The 22,801-nt window shown below is 39.3% G+C and overlaps 1 protein-coding gene across 1 annotated transcript in view; it reads left to right on the top strand.

Annotated features, from left to right (window-relative positions):
- Window positions 1–475: 475 nt before the first annotated feature.
- The window catches only part of MAGI2 (membrane associated guanylate kinase, WW and PDZ domain containing 2), a 1,467,824-nt gene continuing 1,445,498 nt past the window's right edge, over window positions 476–22,801 (top strand). The window contains 1 exon segment of the mRNA XM_010848097.1: window positions 476–776. Coding sequence (XP_010846399.1) covers window positions 476–776 — 301 coding nt within the window.

The raw sequence follows: 22,801 nt of genomic DNA, 5'->3' as shown, positions 1-22,801 counted from the left end.
ACTGCCACTGCAGCTACCATGGATATCAGCTAACAACACACACTCAGGCGCGCGCGCGCTCCCACTCGCACCACGCAGGAGTGGCCCCCGGCATCCCTACTCTCCTTCCCCACCCCCACTCCACCCGCTCACCAGCTCGGCTACTGCTCGCTCAGGCTGTCGCTGCCGCCGCCGCCGCCGCCACCACCACCACAGCTCTCCTCTGCTGCGGGGCCACAGCCTTGAGTGTCATTCAAGGGACAGCACAACCTCACCCAAGCTCTCCTACCTCTGCCCAGCCGTCCCTGTCATCCTCCCCCTTCCTCGACCACACTCCATCCAAAGAAGAGGGAAAGCACCGAACAGAGAGGGGAGGAAGGCAAAGTCTGCTCTTCTCACCTCTTGGCCCCCTGGCTCCTCCAGCCTCATTCTCTCAGCACCAACTCCCTTACCCCAAAGGAATCCCTCAGGAGCTGAGGCGACTCACCCCACTGCCATGTCCAAAAGCTTGAAAAAGAAAAGCCACTGGACTAGCAAAGTCCATGAGAGTGTCATTGGCAGGAACCCAGAGGGTCAGCTGGGTTTTGAACTGAAGGGGGGCGCCGAGAATGGACAGTTCCCCTACCTGGGAGAGGTGAAGCCAGGCAAGGTGGCCTATGAGAGCGGAAGCAAGTTGGTGTCAGAGGAACTGCTGTTGGAAGTGAACGAGACCCCCGTGGCGGGGCTCACCATCAGGGACGTGCTGGCCGTGATCAAACACTGCAAGGACCCCCTCCGGCTCAAGTGTGTCAAGCAAGGTAAGCGCAGCGGCTGGCTCGGTGCTTTACCAGGAGGCTGGACCGCTCCAGGCGCCGGGGCATCATGGAAGGGTGGGCTCGCGTGTGGAAGGGGGTGTGTTGCGCGACAGTGGGGTGAGGTCGAGCGAGAACCGGCAGAGCAAGTGAGCTTTGCCGGGGCTCAGAATGGGGGGCTCAGTGGGAGGGAGGGGCGGGTTGCGGTGCAGCGTGCAACTTTGTTTGCGCAGTTACCCCCTCCCGTTTGGTAGGTGTTCGGCCTTGTCTGACCTCGGCGGTGCCGACGAGCTCCCGGGGCAATTGAATGTGCGTCAGCTGCATGGCCCGCAATGGATGAAGAGCTTTTAGGGAAGGAAAGAAGGCAGAAATGAAGAAGGGGGCAGGAAAGAGAGGAAGGAGCAACTTGAGGGTGCAGCGGCATCACCAGCAGGGCGGGGAGGAGTAGAGGGTGACGGGGCAAACGGAGACCGGCGCCCTCCGTTTCGGTAGCTGTACTGAAGACACCTTGAGGATCCCTGAGCCACTAATTAACAAAGAAGGGAAGGGACAGTTTGCTTCGGGCGCTTTGACGGGTCTGCCTTAACTTTTTCCCTGCCTCGCTCCTCTGTCCCCCTCCCCCGCCCATGGTCGTGTCATGTGGGCACCGCGCGTCACGTGCGCACTGACTAACTCGGGAGCTCACCCCGAGCCGGCCCGCGGGAGGCGGCTTGCGAGGCAGGCGCGGCGCTAGCTGCGGGTTCTAGAGTTGGAGGTCGGAGGAGAGACGTGGTTACCGGAATGTTCTTTACTATGGGGTTGTCTTCACGAGTGGAAGTTCTCTGTGGTCGGACTCCCCTCTGGCTTCGGATTTGGGCAGAGGGGGGCGGGGGGCGTGTTTCTAAGGAGGAACTGGGTGAAAAAGCCTTCTGGTTTCGACTGAGGATCCGGTCAGCTCCGACCTGGTTTAGATGAGCCTCCGCTGAAGGCTGTGATGGGATCTTGCAGAATTCTCGCAACTGTCTTTGCCTGAAGGAAAATGCTGGTCCTGAAGTAGGGAAGAGAGATAAAAGTTTCTTGGAAAGAGGACAACTTTAGCTGGAATAAAATAGTGTATCTTCATTTTCCACAAGGGATTGCATACATTTTGTAGCTCACATTCACAGTCCTGTGTGACATGTATGTATATGTGTCACAAATCGAAAGATTGGTTGTTGGTGACACATTGTTCGGATTCAAAGATGGAATTGAGCATGTCATTGCCTGCATTTTGAACAATCACTTATTCTCACTGCATGCTCTACTATCAAGAAACACTCTTGGGGAGGTATGAAACACTCTTAGGGAGATATTCTTGTCTATAAACCAGTTTTAAAAGTCAGTGAAAAATGAAACCTCAGGCAAAATTTCTTAAATGTAAATTGCCATACAAAAGAGTTTTAGTTGGGGATTCTTGAGTGTTAGTGACTGATGACTTGAGATAGGCTAATGTGAACATTGACTTCTTTGTCGGGCTACAGAGTTAAATATGGTATGAACCTGAAGAATGTGTTTGGTAGGAAGGCAAATAGAGTATCTTACTGTTTTCCAAGATGACATACCAGAGGTTCGAATATAGGCATTAATGTTAGCATATTTGATGTCATGATACTATTTTATAGTAATGGGTATAAATGTGAAGTTCTGGTTTTGAATCCAGAAGTCTATGTCACAATTAATGACAATAGTTTTGTTGACATGGTGGGTATTTGTAGTGGAAAATGGCTGCCAACTTTAAGATATTGTTATTAATAAATTGGACTAATGATTGTAGCCTAATGAGTGAAGTGTTTATCCTACTGTAGTTTGTAATTATGACCACATTTTAATGTACTCATTCTGAGCACACTATTTTGAGATGGACCTTCACAGGCTGTTGCTTCAGCAGCTAGGAAAGAAAGAAAGGGAGATTTTGGGGGTATTGTCAATCTATTCTATAAAATCCAGTGGAAAGACTTTTACTTGGAAAAATGAAGGCATGAAAGCTATCATTAAGTACTATCCTGTGATTATGCTTTAGGGCAAAAATAAGACAAATCTGTGGAAATTTTTAAAGGATGAAGCATTTTACTTATATTCAGATGATTTTAACAGAGCTTTAAAAAAATTTGTGAACTATACTGTGAACTCATTAGCTCCCATAATTGTGATTGTTTATAGAGGCCAGTGACCGCATGCCATGGATTCCTATGTAAGATGGGTACCTGGACTAGATCTCATGTAAACCCTTCCATGAATTGATCCAAGACAGTCTCAGATATTCAACGTCTATGTTAAGTTTTATTTAGAAGATTATAGTTTTTAGAACTCATGGAGTATAGACATATAATGTGATATATTTGGGGTTCTCTGGTAGCTCAATTGGTAAAGAACCCACCTGCAATGCAGGAGACCCTTCAATTCCTGGGTGGGGAAGATCCACTGGAGAAGGGGTAGGCTACCCACTCCAGTATCCTTGGGCTTCCCTGGTGGCTCAACTGGTAAGGAATCCGCCTGCAATGCGGGAGACCTGGGTTTGATCCCTGAGTTGGGAAGATCTCCTGGAGAAGGAAAAGGCTACCCACTCCAGTATTTTGGCCTGGAGAATTCCATGGACTGTATAGTTTGTGGGGTCGCAAAGAGTCAAGTATGACTGAATGTGATATATTTAGAGAAAATTTCTTTTCATTCTGTACTAACCTTTAGTTCTGGACTTCACTGGGTCATTGATGATTGATGCTTATAATGATATTCACAGAACCCCCACAGGAACCTGATTCACCTTCTGAATCTCTATTGACCAAGAAACAAAAATAATTGCTTCTTTTAGCTTTTGTGGAAAATATAATCCTCTTTTATATTCTTCCATGTGTGGTGATTCATATGCTATTCCCACGACGAAATATTTCTTTCCCTTGTCAAATAATAGATAGGTTTACTTTATCAATGTAAGTAAAGTGAAATTTTCAGAACTTTAGATATAGTGTCATGTGTCTTGGGTTTCATTACCGATTTCACGGGCGGGAAAAATACATAGAAATTCTTGGCTCTGTAGTTTTATTTCTAGAGATCCAATAAACTAGCATAATTGAAAAACTTAAACATGGTTTGTTTAGCAGTTGTTATTTAAAATATTAATAGCTGATTTTTGAATATTCAACACTGCATATTATATAGAAACTACATACATAATCAGGTAAACTAAGGCAGATTTTGCAAAGAAAAGGAGAAATTTGCATAACAAGAGTGTTTATTAAAAAATGCACCATATAAAATTGCATTTTTTAATCAATTTTTATTTACATGTTTGGCCAGTTTTCCTTTACAGTTGTTTTAAGATGAAATTATCATAATTTTAAAAGAAGGTAAACTACCAGAATTTTAAGACGCAATAAACAAATAGATGTAATTTTTCTACAAAAATTTAAATGTTTTTTAAGCCATTTTTGAAAACCATTTAAATTCAAGATATTCCTTTTTAAATTTAAACTGCTTTTAATTCACACAGTGATGAGTCATATATGAAAAATACCATTTATTTTCATATCCTATTATTTTTTATAAATTATGGCTTTTTAGATTATAATAATACATTTTTATCACCAAAACATTTAATTCTAAACTGATTGTTCTCTTCTGTGATCTCATTAATGCAGTGGATGCAGTTGAAGGAAGTTTCTTGAGTGATTTTGAGATCTGTACTGAAGTGCTAAAGGTTTTTCTTTTTTTTCTTTTAAAATTTGCACTAATGTTCACTGCAGGCAATTATATAGACCTTTGTGTCCTACATTCCTTGCTACTGCATCTAAAACCACATGGGGACCTGCATAGCCTGAACTTATTTTCCCCTTTAGGATCTCACAATGGAAAATAAAAGGCAAAAAGTTTTCTAAATTTTCCTATGTAGAAGAAGGGCCAAATAAAGCCTTTGAAATTCAGTTCTAGAGAAGATGTACATTGCTCTTTCTCCTATTGCTCCTTTCAGAGACACCTTCAAAGGAAAGTAGATCCACAATTATTAAGAGTCATGCTTCTTTTTGACTGACTTCAAGCTAGTATCATAGAGTTAAACCTCTGTGCTTCCTTTATTTGAAAAGCTGAAAACAAATTGTGTCAAATTTTCTCCAAGATTCATTTTCCTCCATAGAAAACTAAGTATGTGAATTTATTGAATTATTTAAGCAATTTGATCAGTTAATTATTTTAGGATAAAGTATCTTTAAATTTTAGGACAAGGTGAATGAGTTATCTTTGGGCATAATTTATGGGGATACTACTATAGTTTTCAATATATTTTTTAATGTACAAAATTTAGATAGTATGATGTTGAACGTTAAATATGACCGTGTGCTTTTTTGTCATGTTTGATTACTTTTGAGGTGAAACTACAGCTAATGTATTTAAGTGCCACCTTTTCTACTCTTAAGGGCTTCCCAGGTGGTGCTAGTGGTAAAGAATCCGCCTGCTAATGCAGGAGACAAGAGAGACTCAGAGACTCCCTTCAGTCCCTGGGTAGGGAAGATCCCCTGGAGGAGGGCATGGCAACCCACTCCAGTATTCTTGCCTGGAAAAATTCCGTGTAGACAGAGGAGCCTGGTGGGCTACAGTCCATAGGGCCGCAGAGAGTCAGACACAACTGTGCAAAGCGACAAGCACTAAGCACATTTCTATACTTAACATTTATATGGTGCAATCTTTTCCCATATTTCTTATGCTCACTTTTTAGCTGCTTGAAATCCACACATTCACTCTCATAGTGAGCAAAAAGTTTTCACATTGAACAACCCTGACTGCTTGTAGTTTAAACAATGGCTTTCAAATGCATAGCAGTCCCTGGATGAATCATTTCTCTGAAGAACTGTGATAGAGTAGCCTTTAAATGTAGTCTCCCAAATAGATTGTCTGGGTTTGAATCCCGAGTATGCCACTTGGTATTGGCAATATAAACAAGTTATCTAGCCCAGGGTAGTAATAGTATCTTGAGAATATTAAATGAGGTATGTATTTAAATGATGTAGTGTCTGGCAGATAATAAGCATTATGTAAGTGTTCATAAATGTCTTTCCAAACATGTTGGTCATTTTGAACTAGTGACATGAAATGTTTTTAACTTTCATAGGATTTTACACTTAATTGAAGACTAACTGAGAAATAGAAAATGATTGACTAATAAGTAGTATGAGTAATTTGCAAGTAGTAGTCTTAAAGTTTTTCTATAGAGTGAAGTCGGAGAAGGCAATGGCACCCCACTCCAGTACTCTTGCCTGGAAAATCCATGGACAGAGGAGCCTGGTAGGCTGCAGTCCATGGGGTCACTAAGAGTCGGGCATGACTGAATGACTTCACTTTCACTTTTCACTTTCATGCATTGGAGAAGGAAATGGCAACCCACTCCAGTGTTCTTGCCTGGAGAATCCCAGGGGGCGAGGAAGTTTGGTGGGCTGTCGTCTCTGGGGTCGCACAGAGTCGGACACGACTGAAGTGACTTAGCAGCAGCAGCAGCAGCATAGAGTGAAGTAAATCTTTGAAAAGCATTAATGTGAAGAGTATTGCCATTAAATGGAATGGAATATATTTTCATCTTTTAAAAATAACTCTCACTGATGCCACCTTTATGTGTAAAGATGTTTTATATTTATTTTATACTCTAGCCATAGTTTATTTTCACTCAATAATTTATTCCCTTTGTCCCCATATCTTATGGAATCATTTACTCTAGGCTTGACAAGCATAGAAATCCTAGTAGAATTCACTAATTTAAGCTTAGGAATTTAGTTTATACTTCTTACATGTGACTAGAGTTAAATACAAGTATCATGTTTTAAGGCAGAACTTTTATTTCTTAGCTAGAAATCACAACCTCATAAAGAAGAGCAAAAAAAAAAGAAAAAAAAAACCCAGAATTATTTCCTATGTGTTCATAGTCAACCATGTAAAATAAAGAAAAATACATCAAAAGTCAGCTAAAAGTTTACTTTGCATTTGTGAGCATGTCAGCAGCTCAATACGAATGATTCTTTATATTAACAGTTTCAAGATGAAGCAACCAATAGTATATCTACCATCAGCTAAAATAAGTGATTTTAGCGTTTAAGCTGACTTAATCCCATCTTAGAATTCAGTAAGAACATTTACCTTGCTGGTCCAGTGTCCAACATTAATTTTTAAAAGTATTTCTAAACAACAGTCTGATTATTATGAAAAGCATGGAATAGGGTCTTGCAACTTTCTTAGTATTGTGATTGATTATCCCATTCCAGTCCCAGCTCCCTCTCTTTTGTTTACAGGAAGGACGGATACAATATTTCTCTAATAAAAGTAAATTATAATTTCTGTTGTATAGATAAGTTAGTAATGGTTTCATAATTACTGATTTTACATAGGCTTGCATAGGGATATGATCTGCTTAAAACTCAAAATGGTCATATTCTTATAGGAAGTTGATAATTGCTTCTGTTATTACATTTCATTGATATGTTACAAACTCCATTAAAAAAGACTCTGGAAATTAATTTTTTAATTAATTTTAAAAAATATTAATCAAAAACTTTAACTTAAGCTTTAGAAATTTGTTTTAAATTTAATAAACAATATTGTCTGCTTTGGATAGTCTAGAAGTAACAGGAAAAACATTTCCTTTTTTTGACAACTGATTGAATATTAACTCAGATACGTCCAGTGCATCTATTTTCAAAGATAAAGGAGGATGATGAATGCATATTTTAAGTGAGTGATTAGATTTTGTTCAACTTAACATAATTTTATGGCTTGTTTTACCTTAGGAAACATTTTTCCCTGTAATTGTTACATGAATCCATGTCAGTCTTTGTGTTATTTTCAGTTATTTTGGTTTACCTAAACGTGTTTTTTCACTTTTAAAATCATGGCAGTTGTCATGTATTCAATAATGGCTGCAAATGAATATGTGACAGAAGAAAGATTAAATCTTTATAGTGTGAAGTAAAAGATATTTTGAAGATATTGATTTCTCTGATGATAAAATTTATGGAATAATTATTTGAACCTTTTAACTGAGTTTAGTGAAACTCATGCATATGAAATCAGAGATTTTTCTATAAATAGCCATGGGTTTTACTTTTTTCTCTTTTTTTTATTTTTCAAATTATGAAAGTATGATAACACATTTACAGGAGACTTGGAAATTGGAAAGTTACATATAGTTCCTCTATGCGTGTATGTGTGCCAAGTCTCTTCAGTCAGGTCTGACTTTTTGTGACCCCATGGACTATAGTCAACCATGCTCCTCTGTCCATGGGATTCTCCAGGCAAGAATACTGGAGTAGGTTGCCACGGCCTCCTCCAGGGGATCTTCCTGACCCAGGGATCGAACCAACATCTCCTGTGACTCCTGATTTTTCGGCGAATTCTTTACTGCTGTGCCACCAGGGAAGTCTCATAGTTCTGCTATATATTACAATTATCTTTTAAGTAGATAAATTAAGATATTTTGTTTGTAATTTCAATATTAAACTCTCAAAAATTAATAGAATGAATATATGGAAAAGTAGAAGGGTATAGTAAAACTAAAAATCGTCATGAACCAATACAATATAATTAAGATTTATACAATTTTCATACAACAGTGAGATACAAATTCTATTCAGGTTCCCATAGACTATAAACTTGGAGACATTGGAACATATTCAGGGACATAAAACAAGGTGCAAAAATTTCATGGTCTAAAGGTATTGCAACCATACAGTTTGTTCTCTTATCACTGTGGAATTATGTTAGAAATCAATATCAAAAGACATTTGAAAATAATCTACATATTTTCAAGTGCAATGTGACATTTATCAAAAGAAATCTTTGACTAGCCATTGAAAGCCTCAATAAAGTTAGAAGGCTAAAAAAAGCACAGATGGGAAGCAGAGAAGAAAGTATTTAAATGAGAAATTATATCAGAATGAGAAATTAATATCGAGGATACTTTACAAATCGCATGCATTTGGAAATTAAACATCCACTTTTAAATGATAGGAATATCTAACAAGCCTTAACAAGGAAAATTAGAAAATATTTGTGACAATAAAAGTGAAAAGAGAATTTAACAGAATTTGTTGCATGCAGGTGAAGCTGCTTAATGCAACTAAGTACAATGTGGAATCTTGAAAATAAGGTATGAAAACAAATAATGGCCACTAGCATAAAATTTTGTGAAATTTGAACAAAATCTGTACTTTAGTTAATAATACTGTATCACACGGTAATTCCTATTTTTTTTTTTTTTTTACAATATAGTATTCTTTATGTTCTCAGAATTGGATCAGATGTTTCAAGCCTCATTCAGTTTTTTTTTTTTTAATCGCTAAGATAATAAGCTTTCTAGACTTTTAGCAGTAATACTAGATGCCAAAATACATGGAACTATATCAAAGTTTTGAGTGAATATAAATTAAATATCTAGCATTCTGTTCATACTAAGTAAAACAAGTGGAATCAGCCATGGGTTTTATTGATTTACTGTGAAATGAAATGGGAAGAAGCAAATCTGTTTAATAAAGAATGTATATTTTATTTATCTATTTTCACATTACATTGTGTTTTAAAACATTTCTCAAAACATGAGCTCTTGGGCTTCCCTGGTGGCTTAGGCATAAAGAATCCACGTGCCAATGCAGGAGACACAGGTTCAACCCCTGGTGCAGGTAGATCCCACATGCTGTGGAGCAGCTAAGCCTGTATGCCACGACTGCTGAGCCTGTGCTCTAGAGCCTGGGAGCTTTAACTACTAAAGCCCATGGCCCTAGAGCCTGTGCTCCACAGCAAGAGAAGCCACTGCATTGAAAAGCCCACTCACTGCAACTAAAGAAAGCCTTCACAGCTACAAAGACTCGGCATAGTCCCAGCCACCCCCCACGGAAAATACACACGAGCTTCCCAGATGTTCAGTTCAGTTCAGTTCAGTCGCTCAGTCGTGTCCGACTCTTTGCAACCTCATGAATCGCAGCACGCCAGGCCTCCCTGTCCATCACCAACTCATGTCCATCGAGTCAGTGATGCCATCCAGCCAGTTCATCCTCTGTCATCCCCTTTTCCTCCTGCCCCCAATCCCTCTCAGCATCAGAGTCTTTTCCAATGAGTCAACTCTTTGCATGAGGTGGCCAAAGTACTGGAGTTTCATCATTCCTTCCAAAGAAATCCCAGGGCTGATCTCCTTCAGAATGGACTGGTTGGATCTCCCTGCAATCCATGGGACTCTCAAGAGTCTTCTCTGACACCACAGTTCAAAAGCATCAATTCTTCGGTGCTCAGCTTTCTTCACAGTCTAACTCTCACCTCCATACATGACTACTGGAAAAACCATAGCCTTGACTAGATGGACCTTTGTTGGCAAAGTAATGTCTCTGCTTTTGAATATGCTATCTAGGTTGGTCATAACTTTCCTTCCAAGGAGTAAGCGTCTTTTAATTTCATGGCTGCAGTCACCATCTGCAGTGATTTTGGAGCCCCCAAAAATAAAGTCTGACACTGTTTCCACTGTTTCCCCATCTATTTCCCATGAAGTGATGGGACAAGATGCCATGATCTTCGTTTTCTGAATGTTGAACTTTAAGCCAACTTTTTCACTCTCCTCTTTCACTTGTTGCAATGACTTATTTATATTCTCATGGATTAAAGGTAGCATAGAGGCTGTTTGCACTTTACATTGTCACTTAATAGATCATAGAGAATGTCTAAGTGAAAATGTTATGTGCAAAAACCAATTATATATGTATTTTAATACTTATTTTTCATTTTATGTGTGAGCAGTGGTGCTTATCCTAGTATTTTGTATCACTGTGCACAAGAAGGTACATACTTAGCTGGAATATATATTAATACAAGGGTAATGAGTGCTGTAGAAATCCACAAATTTATCTAGCACATACTCTAAACTTGTCAAAATCTGAGTAGCTGGATTGCAAGCATAAGCAAGTTTCAGAGATATGAAATGTCCAATTTTGCATCTGTGAAGCATTCTGATCAGCCCACAGTTGAAACCACTTTGTCTTTCTTTGCAGTCTGTGCTATAAGGATGTTAAAGCAACTCTTTACTACACACTTTATTCAAAAAAATAACAAGCATTAATAGAGACAGTAATCTTTTATTATATAATGTGATAAATATCATTACGTTGGCAACATATTACAAACATATAAATGTATCAAAGTAACATGTTCTGTGCACCTCAGATTTACAGGACCTTACATGAAAAAAGTATTCTATTAAATAAGTAACAAGACTCAAAGGGTCACAAAAATTGTGGCTTATTTCCAAAACCACCCTGATCATGAATAAATGTAATCTTGCCTCTTGGCAACTCATGTACTTAGTGGATGACCATTTTATTAGGACTGAGGTCTAAGTAGATAGAAAGAAGTCAGTTCCTCTCTGGAAGAACAGGAATGTTATCAAAGATGCTCTTACCCATCTAAAATCTTCCCTCTTAGTATTTCTTCTGAAACATTATCTCTAATATCATCTCATTTTCCTCTTTGGTTGGAAGTACCTTTGCTTTCCTTTTCTTCAGTTCATTGTGGGAGAGTCACTGTAGTGAATAGCAAATTTGTCAGTTCTGCTTCTTTGCGTACATGAAACACACCCACACATGTGTATGAATGCACACACACACACACACACGCACACACACACACATTTTTCAAACAGCAAAGTTCAATGCCAGTTTTTAAAAGTTATTTTTTGGCCAGGCCATGCAGCATGTGGGATCCTAGTTCCCTAACCAGGAATCAAACCTGTTACAGTGGAAGTGAGGAGTCTCAACCACTGACTGCTGGGGAAGTCTGTCAGTGCCAATTTTTAAATTGATAGTCCTGGAATGGCATTTATACATGTAAGAGGACAGTCTGATTTTAGTGAAAGAGTTACATAACATTATTCCATGTGTGACAAATCTAGCTTGCACTGCTGCTGCTGCTGCTAAGTCGCTTCAGTTGTGTCTGACTCTGTGTGACCCCATAGACGACAGCCTACCAGGCTCCCCCGTCCCTGGGATTCTCCAGGCAAGAACACTGGAGTGGGTTGCCATTTCCTTCTCCAATGCATGAAAGTGAAAAGTGAAAGTGAAGTCGTTCAGTCGTGTCCAACTCTTAGCGACCCCATGGACTGCAGCCTACCAGGCTCCTCGGTCCATGGGATTTTCCAGGCAAGAGTATGCGGCATGCCAGGCTTCCCTGTCCATCCCCAACTCCCGGAGCTTACTCAAACTCATGTCCATCCAGTCAGTGATGCCATCCAACCACCTCATCCTCTGTCATCCTCTTCTCCTCCTGCCTTCAATCTTTCCCAGCATCAGAGTCTTTTCCAAAGAGTCAGTTCTTCGTATCAGGTGGACAGAGTATTGGAGTTTCAACTTCAACATCAGTCCTTCCAATGAACACCCAGGACTAATCTCCTTTACAATGGACTGGTTGGATCTCCTTGCAGTCCACGGGACTCTCAAGAGTCTTCTCCAATATCACAGTTCAAAACCATCAATTCTTCGGCATTCAGCTTTCTTTATAGTCCAACTCTCAATCCCTACATGACCACTGGAAAAACCATAGCCTTGATTAGATGAACCTTGGTTGACAAAGTAATGTCTCTGCTTTTGAATATGCTGTCTAGGTTAGTCATAACTTTTCTTCCAAAGAGCAAGTGTCTTTTAATTTTCATGGCTGCAGTCACTATCTGCAGTGATTTTGGGGCCCCCCAAAATAAAGTCTGTCACTGTTTCCATTGTTTCCCAATCTATTTGCCATGAAGTGATGGGACCAGATGCCATGATCTTCGTTTTCTGAATGTTGAGCTTTAAGCCAACTTTTTCACTCTCTTCTTTCACTTTCATCAAGAGGCTCTTTAGTTCCTCTTCGCTTTCTGCCATAAGCGTGGTATCATCTGCCTACCTGAGGTTATTGATATTTCTCCTGGCAATCTTGATTCCAGCTTGTGCTTCATCCAGCCCAGAATTTCTCATGATGTACCCTGCGTATAAGTTAAATAAGCAGGGTGACTATATACAGCCTTGATGTACTCCTTTTCCTCTTTGGAACCAGTCTGTGGTTACAGTTCTAACTGTTGCTTCTTGACCTGCATACAGATTTCTCAGGAGGCAGGTGCTGTGGTAGTCCCAGTTTTTTAAGAATTTTCCACAGTTTGTTGTGATCCACACAGTCAAAGGCTTTGGCATAGTCAGTAAAGCAGAAATAGATGTTTTTCTGGAACTCTCTTGCTTTTTCACAATTTGATCTCTGGTTCTTCTGCCTTGTATAAATCCAGCTTGAACATCTGGATGTTCAAGGCTCATGTAAGGTTGAAGCCTGGCTTGGAGGATTTTGAACATTACTTTGCTAGCATGTGAGATGAGTGCAATTGCATGGTAATTTGAGTATTCTTTGGTGTTGACTTTGTTTGGGATTGGAATGAAAACTGACCTTTTGCAGTCCTGTGGCCACTGCTGAGTTTTCCAAATGTGCTGGCATATTGAGTGCAGCACCTTCACAGAATCATCTTTTAGGATTTGAAATAGCTCAACTGGAATTCCATCACCTCCACTAGCTTTGTTCATAGTGATGCTTCCTAAGGCCCACTGGACTCTGCATTCCAGGATGTCTGGCTCTAGGTGAGTGATCACACCATCATGGTTATCTGGGTCATGAAGATTTTCTTTGTATAGATTTTCTGTATATTCTTGCCACCTCTTAATATCTTCTGCTTCTGTTAGATCCATACCATTTCTGTCCTGTTCCCTTGGTATCTCTAATTGTCTTGAAGAGATCTCTAGTCTTTCCCATTCTATCATTTTCCTCTGTTTCTTTGCACTGATCACTGAGGAAGGCTTTGTTATCTCTCTTTGCTATTCTTTGGAACTCTGCATTCAGATGGGTATATCTTTCCTTTTCTCTTGCCTTTAGCTTTTGTTCTTTTCTCAGCTATTTTTAAGGCCTCCTTAGACAACCATTTTGCCTTTTTTTGCATTTCTTTTTCTTGGGGATGGTCTTGATCAGTGCCTCCTATACAATGTCACAAACTTCTGTCCATAATTCTTCAGGCAATCTGTCTATCAGATCTAATCTCTTGAATCTACTTGTCACTTCCACTGTATAATCATAAGAGATTTGATTTAGGTCATACCTGAATGATCTAGTGGTTTTCCCTAGTTTCTTCAGTTTAAGTATGTATTTGGAATAAGGAGTTCATAATCTGAGCCATAGTCAACTCCTGGTCTTGTTTTTGCTGATCACATGGACCACAGCCTTGTCTAGTTCAATGAAACCATGAGACATGCTGTGTAGGGCCACCCAAGATGGATGGGTCATGGTGGAAAGTTCTGAGAAAATGTGGTCCACTGGATAAGGGAATGGCACACCACTTCAGTATTCTTGCCTTGAGAACCCCATGAAAAGTATAAAAAGGCAAAAAGATAGGACACTGAAAGATGAACTCTCCAGGTTGGTAGGTGCCCAATATACTACTGGAGAACAGTGAAGAAACAACTCCAGAAAGAATGAAGAGACATAGCCAAAGCAAAAAACAACAGCCAGTTGTGGATGTGACTGGTGATGGAAGTAAAGTCTGATGCTGTAAAGAACAACATTGCATAGGAACCTGGTTAGGTCCATGAATCAAGGTAAATTGTAAGTGGTCAAACAGGAGATGGCAAGAGTGAACATCGACATTTTAGGAATCAGTGAACTAAAATGGACTGGAATGGGTGAATTTAACTCAGATGACCTTATATCTACTACTGTGGGCAAGAATCTCTTAGAAGAAATTGAGTGGCCCTCATAGCCAACAAAAGATTCCAAAATGCAGTACTTGGGTGCAGTTTCAAAAATGATTGAATGATGTCTGTTCATTTCCAAGACAAACCATTCAGTATCAAAGTAATCCAAGTCTATTCCCTAATCAATAATGCTGAAGAAGATGAAGTTGAACAGATTTATGAAGACCTACAAGAGCTTCTAACACCCAAGACAGATGTTTTTTTCATTATAGGGGACTGGAATGCAAAAGTAAGTTATTATTTAGAGAACATTTATTGGTAACCTATTCTCTATCTGGCATTGAACTAGAGACTGGTGACAAAAAGATGAATATGACTTCATTAAGACAGCATCTGTGTATGTTCTCAAGTAGTTCGTCCTATGGTACATGTATGTGGCCTAAGCTAAAAATCATTAAGAAGGTTCTTTTGTCTTTTAAAGATAGCATCCATTATGTAATCAGAATAAAAGGTAAGGAAAAACATTTTGGAGAAGAAATATGGAATAAAATGAAGAAATATGGAGTAAACATAGAGAAGAAATATAGGAGTCCTTAGTATTATACAACATTGATTACAGTTCAAATAGTTGCATAAACTCTGTATATGTTTTAATGTTGTGCTATGTTCTAGGCACTGTGCTAGACAGTGGCTATAGTAAGGTGTGTAACTCTTGATCCTGTGCCAGAAATTTCATAGTGTAGTATATAATTAAGAGCACAGAGCTTTGGAGACAGACAAGTGTGGTTTCCACTCACAGCTTTATTCTTCATGCTAGTTGTGAATTGAACAAATTATTTTACATCTCTGTATCAGTTCCATCCTTTGTAAAAATAGGTAACATTACAAACTTACTTTGCACAAATGTTATAAGGAATAAATGTTGTAATATCTATAGGATGCTTAGCCTAAGGCCTGAAGTATAGTATAGATTCAATATTATATATATAATATGTATGTGTGTATGTCACATCTGTATTGTTTGATATTATTATAGTTATCATATATACTGTATATTAATGTTCAGTTTTATTTAACAACTACTATAAAAATAATTTTGAATGCAATAAATATTTCAGAAGACCTATGCCTGGGAGAAGGGTATTTGGTCTCTCCTGAGTTTCCAAACAACAGTTCATGGAAAAGGGACTACTTGAGTAGGGGAATCACTTGAGGAGAGTAGGAGGATTCTTCTAGAGAAAAAGGCAGTGCATCATTGATATTAAGGGTTTCTAGGAGAGTTTTAAACAAGACTATCTAAGTACTAAAGTATCAACTTTAATACAGGCAGTAGTAATAAATGAGCTAGATGGATTAGATATGGGCTAATCTATCATTAAGAACTGAATGGTGAGACACTGGGTATTACTGTGAATAGTATTATTAATATTGTCATTAATGGCAAACATATGTATCGTTTATTATATGTCAGGTAGCATTCTAAATACTTTAAGTAAATGTTAATTGATTTAACCTCCACAAGGTAGGTACCACTTGGCAGATAAGAAAATGACCCCAGAGATGAAGAAACTTGCCCAAAGCCACAGAACAATTAACAGAACCACGATTTAACCTAGGAAGTGCACTTAACTACTATTCTAGCTTGCCTTTCTGTGTTAAGAACAGAACTGACAAGGTCATATGTGTGCATTATTTTCCCAGTGAGGATATCACTGTAGGCAACATTTCATGGAGCACATGTAAGGTAATGAAGAAACTTGATTGAAAGAGGTTGAAGATAGAGGCAGGAAGACCATTAAGGAGGCTATAGATTTACCCACAGGAGAGGGTTTAAAGTCTTGAACGATAATAATTAGGGTAGGAATGGGAAAGAGTGGACTGAGTCTAGAAAAAATGTGATTGGTAAAATTGTGAGTACACGTGATTATATGGGGATGAAGAGGAAGGCATCTTGCTGACTTTCTGGTTTCTGTTCAGTCAGTTCAGTTCAGTCGCTCAGTCGTGTCAGACTCTTTGCGACCCCATGAATTGCAGCATGCCAGGCCTCCCCGTCCATCACCAACTCCCAGAGTTCACTCAGACTCACATCCATCGAGTCAGAGACGCCCTCCCCCCATCTCATCCTCTGTCGTCCCCTTCTCCTCCTGCCCCCAATCCCTCCCAGTATCAGAGTCTTTTCCAATGAGTCAACTCTTCACACGAGGTGGCCAAAGTACTGGAGTTTCAGCTTTAGCATCATTCCTTCCAAAGAAATCCCAGGGCTGATCTCCTTCAGAATGGACTGGTTGGATCTCCTTGCAGTCCAAGGGACTCTCAAGAGTCTTCTCCAACACCACAGTTCAAAAGCATCGTGGTGCCAAACATTATAGAGACTGGTGACAAGGAGTAGATTAGGGGATAAGGTAATTACAATTGGGATATATTTAATGTGAGATGCCCAGGAAGAATTCAGGTGGTAGACATCTGAATATCCCAATTCTTAAATTCAGAAGAGTCAGTGGGGCTGAATTTGTAATTTAGTGAATATGGAATTATCCAATGAGAGACTATAAAGGCAAAAAAGAACAAAGAAACACTGTGACATTTATGTTTGAGTAGTCAGGGGATACCAGGAAGGAAACTAAGACTCTTAACAGAGAAGTCTTAACACAGAGTGAGTGATCACAACAAAATGTTTGAATACAACAAAAACATTTAGAAAGATGATGTATGTCTGTGACATTTCCATTGCATTTGGCAAAAAAGGAGATCAACTTTGCTTGATGTCCTTTCAGTGGAGTGAGTCGTACAGAAGAGTTAGATGTCACAGGTTTGAAGAGTGAATAGAAAGTAAGAAAATGGAAATAGCACATGCATTCCACTACTTCAGGAAATCTGTTAGTAGGAAGGGTGATGGACAGTTATATATCTAGGACATGCATTTTAAGAGAGAGAGAAGTGTTTGTGTGTATGTTAAGATGGAAGAGACATGAGCTTGAATTTTTGTATTTGTCACTTATGTATGTTATTTCATCAATAAAGATATTCTATCAAATTAAGTACCTTTGATTGATTAATTGAATAAATAATTATTCATTATACTTCTGTTTTGTGTCATGCTTAAGCTAAGTCCTGGCATTAAAATAATAATGGTCAGAACCTATCTTCTAAGGGTACAGAGTAGAAGGCGAAACAATCATGTACAAAGCTCACTTGGAAACGCTGAGTTTAGTGGAATGGTACAGAAATGAATATACTGCTTTTAGAGCACACAGGAAAGAAAGGAAGCAGAGGAATACAATATAAGAAGTCTGGATCCTGGAGTAAGAGGATGTAATTGGATTCCAGTCCCAGGTTTGTTGCTATCATGCCCTTAAGGGACCATTAACTTCCTCTGAGCATCAGTCTCCATATATATTACAGAATGATGTTAGAATCAAAAAAGGCAATGCGTATATGGAAATGTTTTCTAAAACTTTAGTGTTGCTTAGTTGGAAACATAATTACTTAAGAGATGGAAGATCACTGAGAGTGTGTGGTGGTGGTGGGGGTACTTCACAGTATATGGGATGTTTTAAATAGTCTCTAATGCATGAGTGGGAAGTGGGGAGGTGTAGAAAGTGAGAGAAGAGCATGAACAAAGGTGGGAGAGGGTGAAAATGACACTCCTATGCAGAGAAGTAAATACAGATCAGTGAGGCTAGTGAAAGCGGTAGCTGAGTAAACTTGTTATTAACCGAGGATTTTTCCAGAAATTTAGAATCATATCAGGGAAAGTCTTAAATGACAACCAAAGGAGTTTGGACATTATTCCCTAGGTAAATAAAGGCACTGAAGACATCTGAACAAGGGAAACACATAATCAAAGTAGTTGGAATTTTTTGTTTGTTTTTGTTTTACGAAGGGTGAGGGCAGGGAGAAAATTTGGCTTGAGGTATGTGTTGAGAGGGGCTTCCCGGGTAGCTCAGCTGGTAAAGAATCTGCCTGCAATGCCGGGGACCCCAGTTTAATTCCTAGGTCAGGAAGATCTGCTGGAGAAGGGATAGGCTACCCACTCCAGTATTCTTGAGCTTCCCTGGTGGCTCAACTGGTAAAGAACCCACCTACAATGCAGGAGACCTGGATTCAATGCCTGGTTTGGGAAGATCCCCTGGAGAAGAGAAAGGCTACCCACTTCAGTATTCTGGCCCGGAGAATTCCATGGACTGTGTGGTCCATGGGGTCACAAAAAGTCGGACATGACCGAGTGACTTTGACCTTTACTTTCACATGTCAAGAGGAGAGGAAAATAAGGGGAAGGCCTAAGTTTTCCTTATCAGTGATGGAAATGGAAGGACATGAATTAGCTCATTATAGAAGTAGGATGAATAAGAATTTATATCCAATTGAATGGGAGATAGTGGTGAAGGAGAGGCAGGAGTCAAAGATGACTGAGCTGGGGGTGGGTGTTCACAGTAGATGAAGATGCCATTAACTACAGAGGTTAAAATGTAATCTAGTGAAGTGGCTTTGTGCTGTTCTAAAGATTGAGAATTGCTGTCTTGGACAATTGTAAAAGAAGCGGCATGCTGCTTTCAGCATATTTTGACTTTTCATGAATAAAGTGCAAGTGAAGTCGCTCAGTCGTGTGCAACTCTTTGCGACCCCGTGGACTATAGCCCACTAGGCTCCTCCGTCCATGGGATTCTCCAGGCAAGAATACTGGAGTGGGTTGCCATTTCCTTCTCCAGGGGATCTTCCTGACCCAGGGATTGAACCCAGGTCTCCTGCATTGCAGGCAGACGTTTTAACCTCTGAGCCACCAGGGATGCACAAGATATTTATTACTGATAATTTACTTAAAAGAATTTAGGCTAGCCATTGGGGTTCGAGATATTGAATTAACAGAATAAAGTTATAAAAGGGGCTTCCCTGATAGCTCAGTTCATAAAGAATCTGCCTGTAATTCAGGAGACCCTGGTTTGATTCCTGGGCCAGGAAGATCCTCTGGAGAAGGGATAGGCTCCTTACTCCAGTATTCTTGGGTTTCCCTTGTGGCTCAGCTGGTAAAGAATCTGCCTACAATGCAGGAGACCTGGGTTCGATCCCTGGGTTGGGAAGATCCCCTGGAAAGGGAAAGGCTACCCACTCCAGTATTCTGGCCTGGAGAATTCCATGGACTGTATAGTGCATAGAGTCACTAAAGAGTAAGACACGACCAAGCAACTTTTGCTTCACTTTCAAAGTTATAAAATAACCTAATTTTTATTTTTAAACAGATTTTCTTATTTCATGTTGCTTCAATTGAAACAGTGAGTAGAAAAACATAAGCGCCTGGGAATATAATGTGTTTGAGGAACCTGGCAGATGACACATTTCTAATGTTCAGGGGTTGTTGGTCACATATATCTAGAGTTCACAAAATTGCCGGAGCTGCAGTTTAGAGAGTTGAGTGGTGATGTTTCTGTGATGATTGCTGTATCCCTTCAGGGAGCATACCCTGGAGTAGGAAATGGCAACCTAGTCTAGTATTCTTGTCTGGAAAATTCCAAGGACAGAGGAGCCTGGCAGTTTACAGTCCATGGGGTCATGACTAAGGGACTGAGTGGTAGCTTCAAGATTAGCCCTTCAAGGAGCTATAGCCCCTTTAGAAGAGCACTGAGCATGAAAAGGAGGCCAGGGATGGGAATTTGATAGTTGCCTGTATTTAACAGGCCTGCATGTATATATTATTCTTTACTTAGTACTTCTGACTTGGAGTGTGTGTATGGGGGGAGGGGAATACATCTTTAATAATATACAAACCACTTTTTAAATTGGATTCTTTGTAATATGTATCATATAGGATACACTTATCATAAAAGAATTTTTAATGTTAATATATCACTATTAAGCACTGAAGGTAATATTTCTATTTTATTAACAAGTCAAATACAAACAATAATAGTGGGAACTCTGTCTTCAACAGTGCTGCCTGTATTTGCTGTATATTTTTAGTTTTAATTAGGAGATCACAGAAGAAAAATTGCCTCATTTTCTGATTCTGTGAGGTGCTATTTTGAGACCAAGATCTTTGACGATTGCTGTAATATTCTGGGCCATACTTGTAGTAAACCTTGAAAATCCAAACTCTTCTCTTAGTTTTACTAGGAATTACTCATTGAAACTGTGTTTGTAATAAACTACCTTCTTGTGTCACATAAAATTACTCAAATTTTTCCATATGGCATTGGGCTCTAAAATCACTGTGGATAGTGACTGCAATCTGAAATTAGAAGACAGTTAGTTCTTGGCAGTAAAGATATGACAAATCTAGACACTATGTTAAAAAGCAAAGACATCATCTTGCCAACAAAGGTCCGTATAGTCAAGGCTATGGTCTTTCCAGTAGTCACGTATGGTTCTGAGAGCTGGACTGTAAAGAAGGCAGAATACTGGGAAATTGATGCTTTTGAACTGTGATGCTGGAGAAGACTCTTGAGAGCCCCTTCAACAGCAAGGAGATCAAACCAGTCAATCTTAAAGGAAATCAACTCTGAATATCACCTGAAAGGACTGATGCTGAAGTTCCAATACTTTGGTCACCTGATGCAAACAGCCAACTCATTGGAAAAGACCTTGATGCTGGGAAAAAACTGAAGGCAGAGGAGAAGAGGGCGTCAGAGGATGAAATGTCTGGATGGCATCACTGATGCAATGGACATGAACTTGGGCAAACTACAGGATATGGTGAGGGACAGGGAGGCATGGAGTGCTGTAGTCCATGGTGTTGCAAAGAGTCAGACATGACTGGGCAATTGCACAATAACAGCAAAATGGCATTGATAGTGATATGCATATTTTTGAGCACTCAAAATTATATTTTCTCTGTTTGAGGTGACTTTTCTAGTTCAAGGTCCCAGAAATGAAATATGAAGTATTTTAAACTGTATGTGTTATATAATTTTGTTATAAATTAAAAGAATAGCATATATATGTCAAGATCTCAAGTTTCATTTATTTTATCCAGTGTTGGTATATGAGCATTAGATCCAGATCCTTTTGATTCTTAGTATCACAACAAAATATTTTCTCATTTCCATTTACTATAACAATGGTTTGCTGATAAGGTTGTCAAATATGTCATTTGCATTAGACCTGGAATTCATCAAGGATAAGGACAGCATCTAATTTGTGTTTATTTCCTTACTGCCTGGAATGATGCCTGCAAATGTATAGACTGTTTAGGAAACATTTTGAATGGATGAATGATAAAAGTCTTCTTTCCCTGTAGTACTTGATTTATTTGAAACCTTATATTTGTCTGGGTTCACCAGAGAAACAGAACCAACAGAAGATATATGAGACGTATATATATATATATATATATATGTCATATATATATATATGTCAGGTGGGGAGGGGAAGGGGGAGAGAGAGATAAAGAAAGAGGCAGATGTTTATTATGAGGAACTGAATCATGTGTTTACAGAGGCTGATAGGTCCCAATACATGCAGATTAAATTGGAAAACTAGAGACCAAGGAAAGCCGATGTATAGCTCCAGTCTGAAGATCTACAGACCTGAGACCCAAGAAGAGTTGGTATTTCAGTCTGAATTTAAAGGCAGGACAAAAAACTGATATTCAAAGGCAGTGAGGCAGGAATAAGGAGTCTCCCTTACTTGGAGCAGTAGGGGGGTTGGGTGTTGGCAGGGGTCAGCCTTTCTGTTTTAGGTCTTCAACTGATTGGATGAGGCCTACTCACATTAGGGATGACAGTATATTTTACTGAGTCTAAATGTTAATCTCATCCCAAAACATCCTCACAGATGCAGCCCATATAATGTTTGACCAAATATCTGGGTACCCTGTGACCCAATCAAGTTTACACATAAAATTAACCATCATCTGTATATAAAACCTCTGTCCATATTAACAACTTAAGTACAATTATTTTAGTATATATCTGTATCCTTGAAACATTTTTAAATGTTTAAAATAATTTATGTTTGGAGAAGACTCTTGAGAGTCGACTGCAAGGAGATCCAACCAGTCCATCCTAAAGGAGATCAGTCCTGGGTGTTCATTGGAAGGACTGATGTTGAAGCTGAAACTCCAATACTTGGGCCACCTGATGCAGAGAGCTGACTAATTTGAAAGCTTCTACACATCAAAGGAAACTATTAGCAAGGTGAAAAGACAGCCTTCAGAATGGGAGAAAATAATAGCAAATGAAACAACAGACAAACAACTAATCTCAAAAATATACAAGCAACTCCTACAGCTCAACTCCAGAAAAATAAATGACCCAATCAAAAAATGGGCCAAAGAACTAAATAGACATTTCTCCAAAGAAGAATACAGAGGGC

This window comes from Bison bison, unplaced genomic scaffold, assembly GCF_000754665.1.
Source record: "Bison bison bison isolate TAMUID 2011002044 unplaced genomic scaffold, Bison_UMD1.0 scf7180017864260, whole genome shotgun sequence".
In the NCBI taxonomy this organism is placed as follows: domain Eukaryota; kingdom Metazoa; phylum Chordata; class Mammalia; order Artiodactyla; family Bovidae; genus Bison; species Bison bison.
The sequence above is the reverse complement of the archived record's forward strand: the minus strand, read 5'-3'. Positions and strand labels throughout refer to the sequence as shown.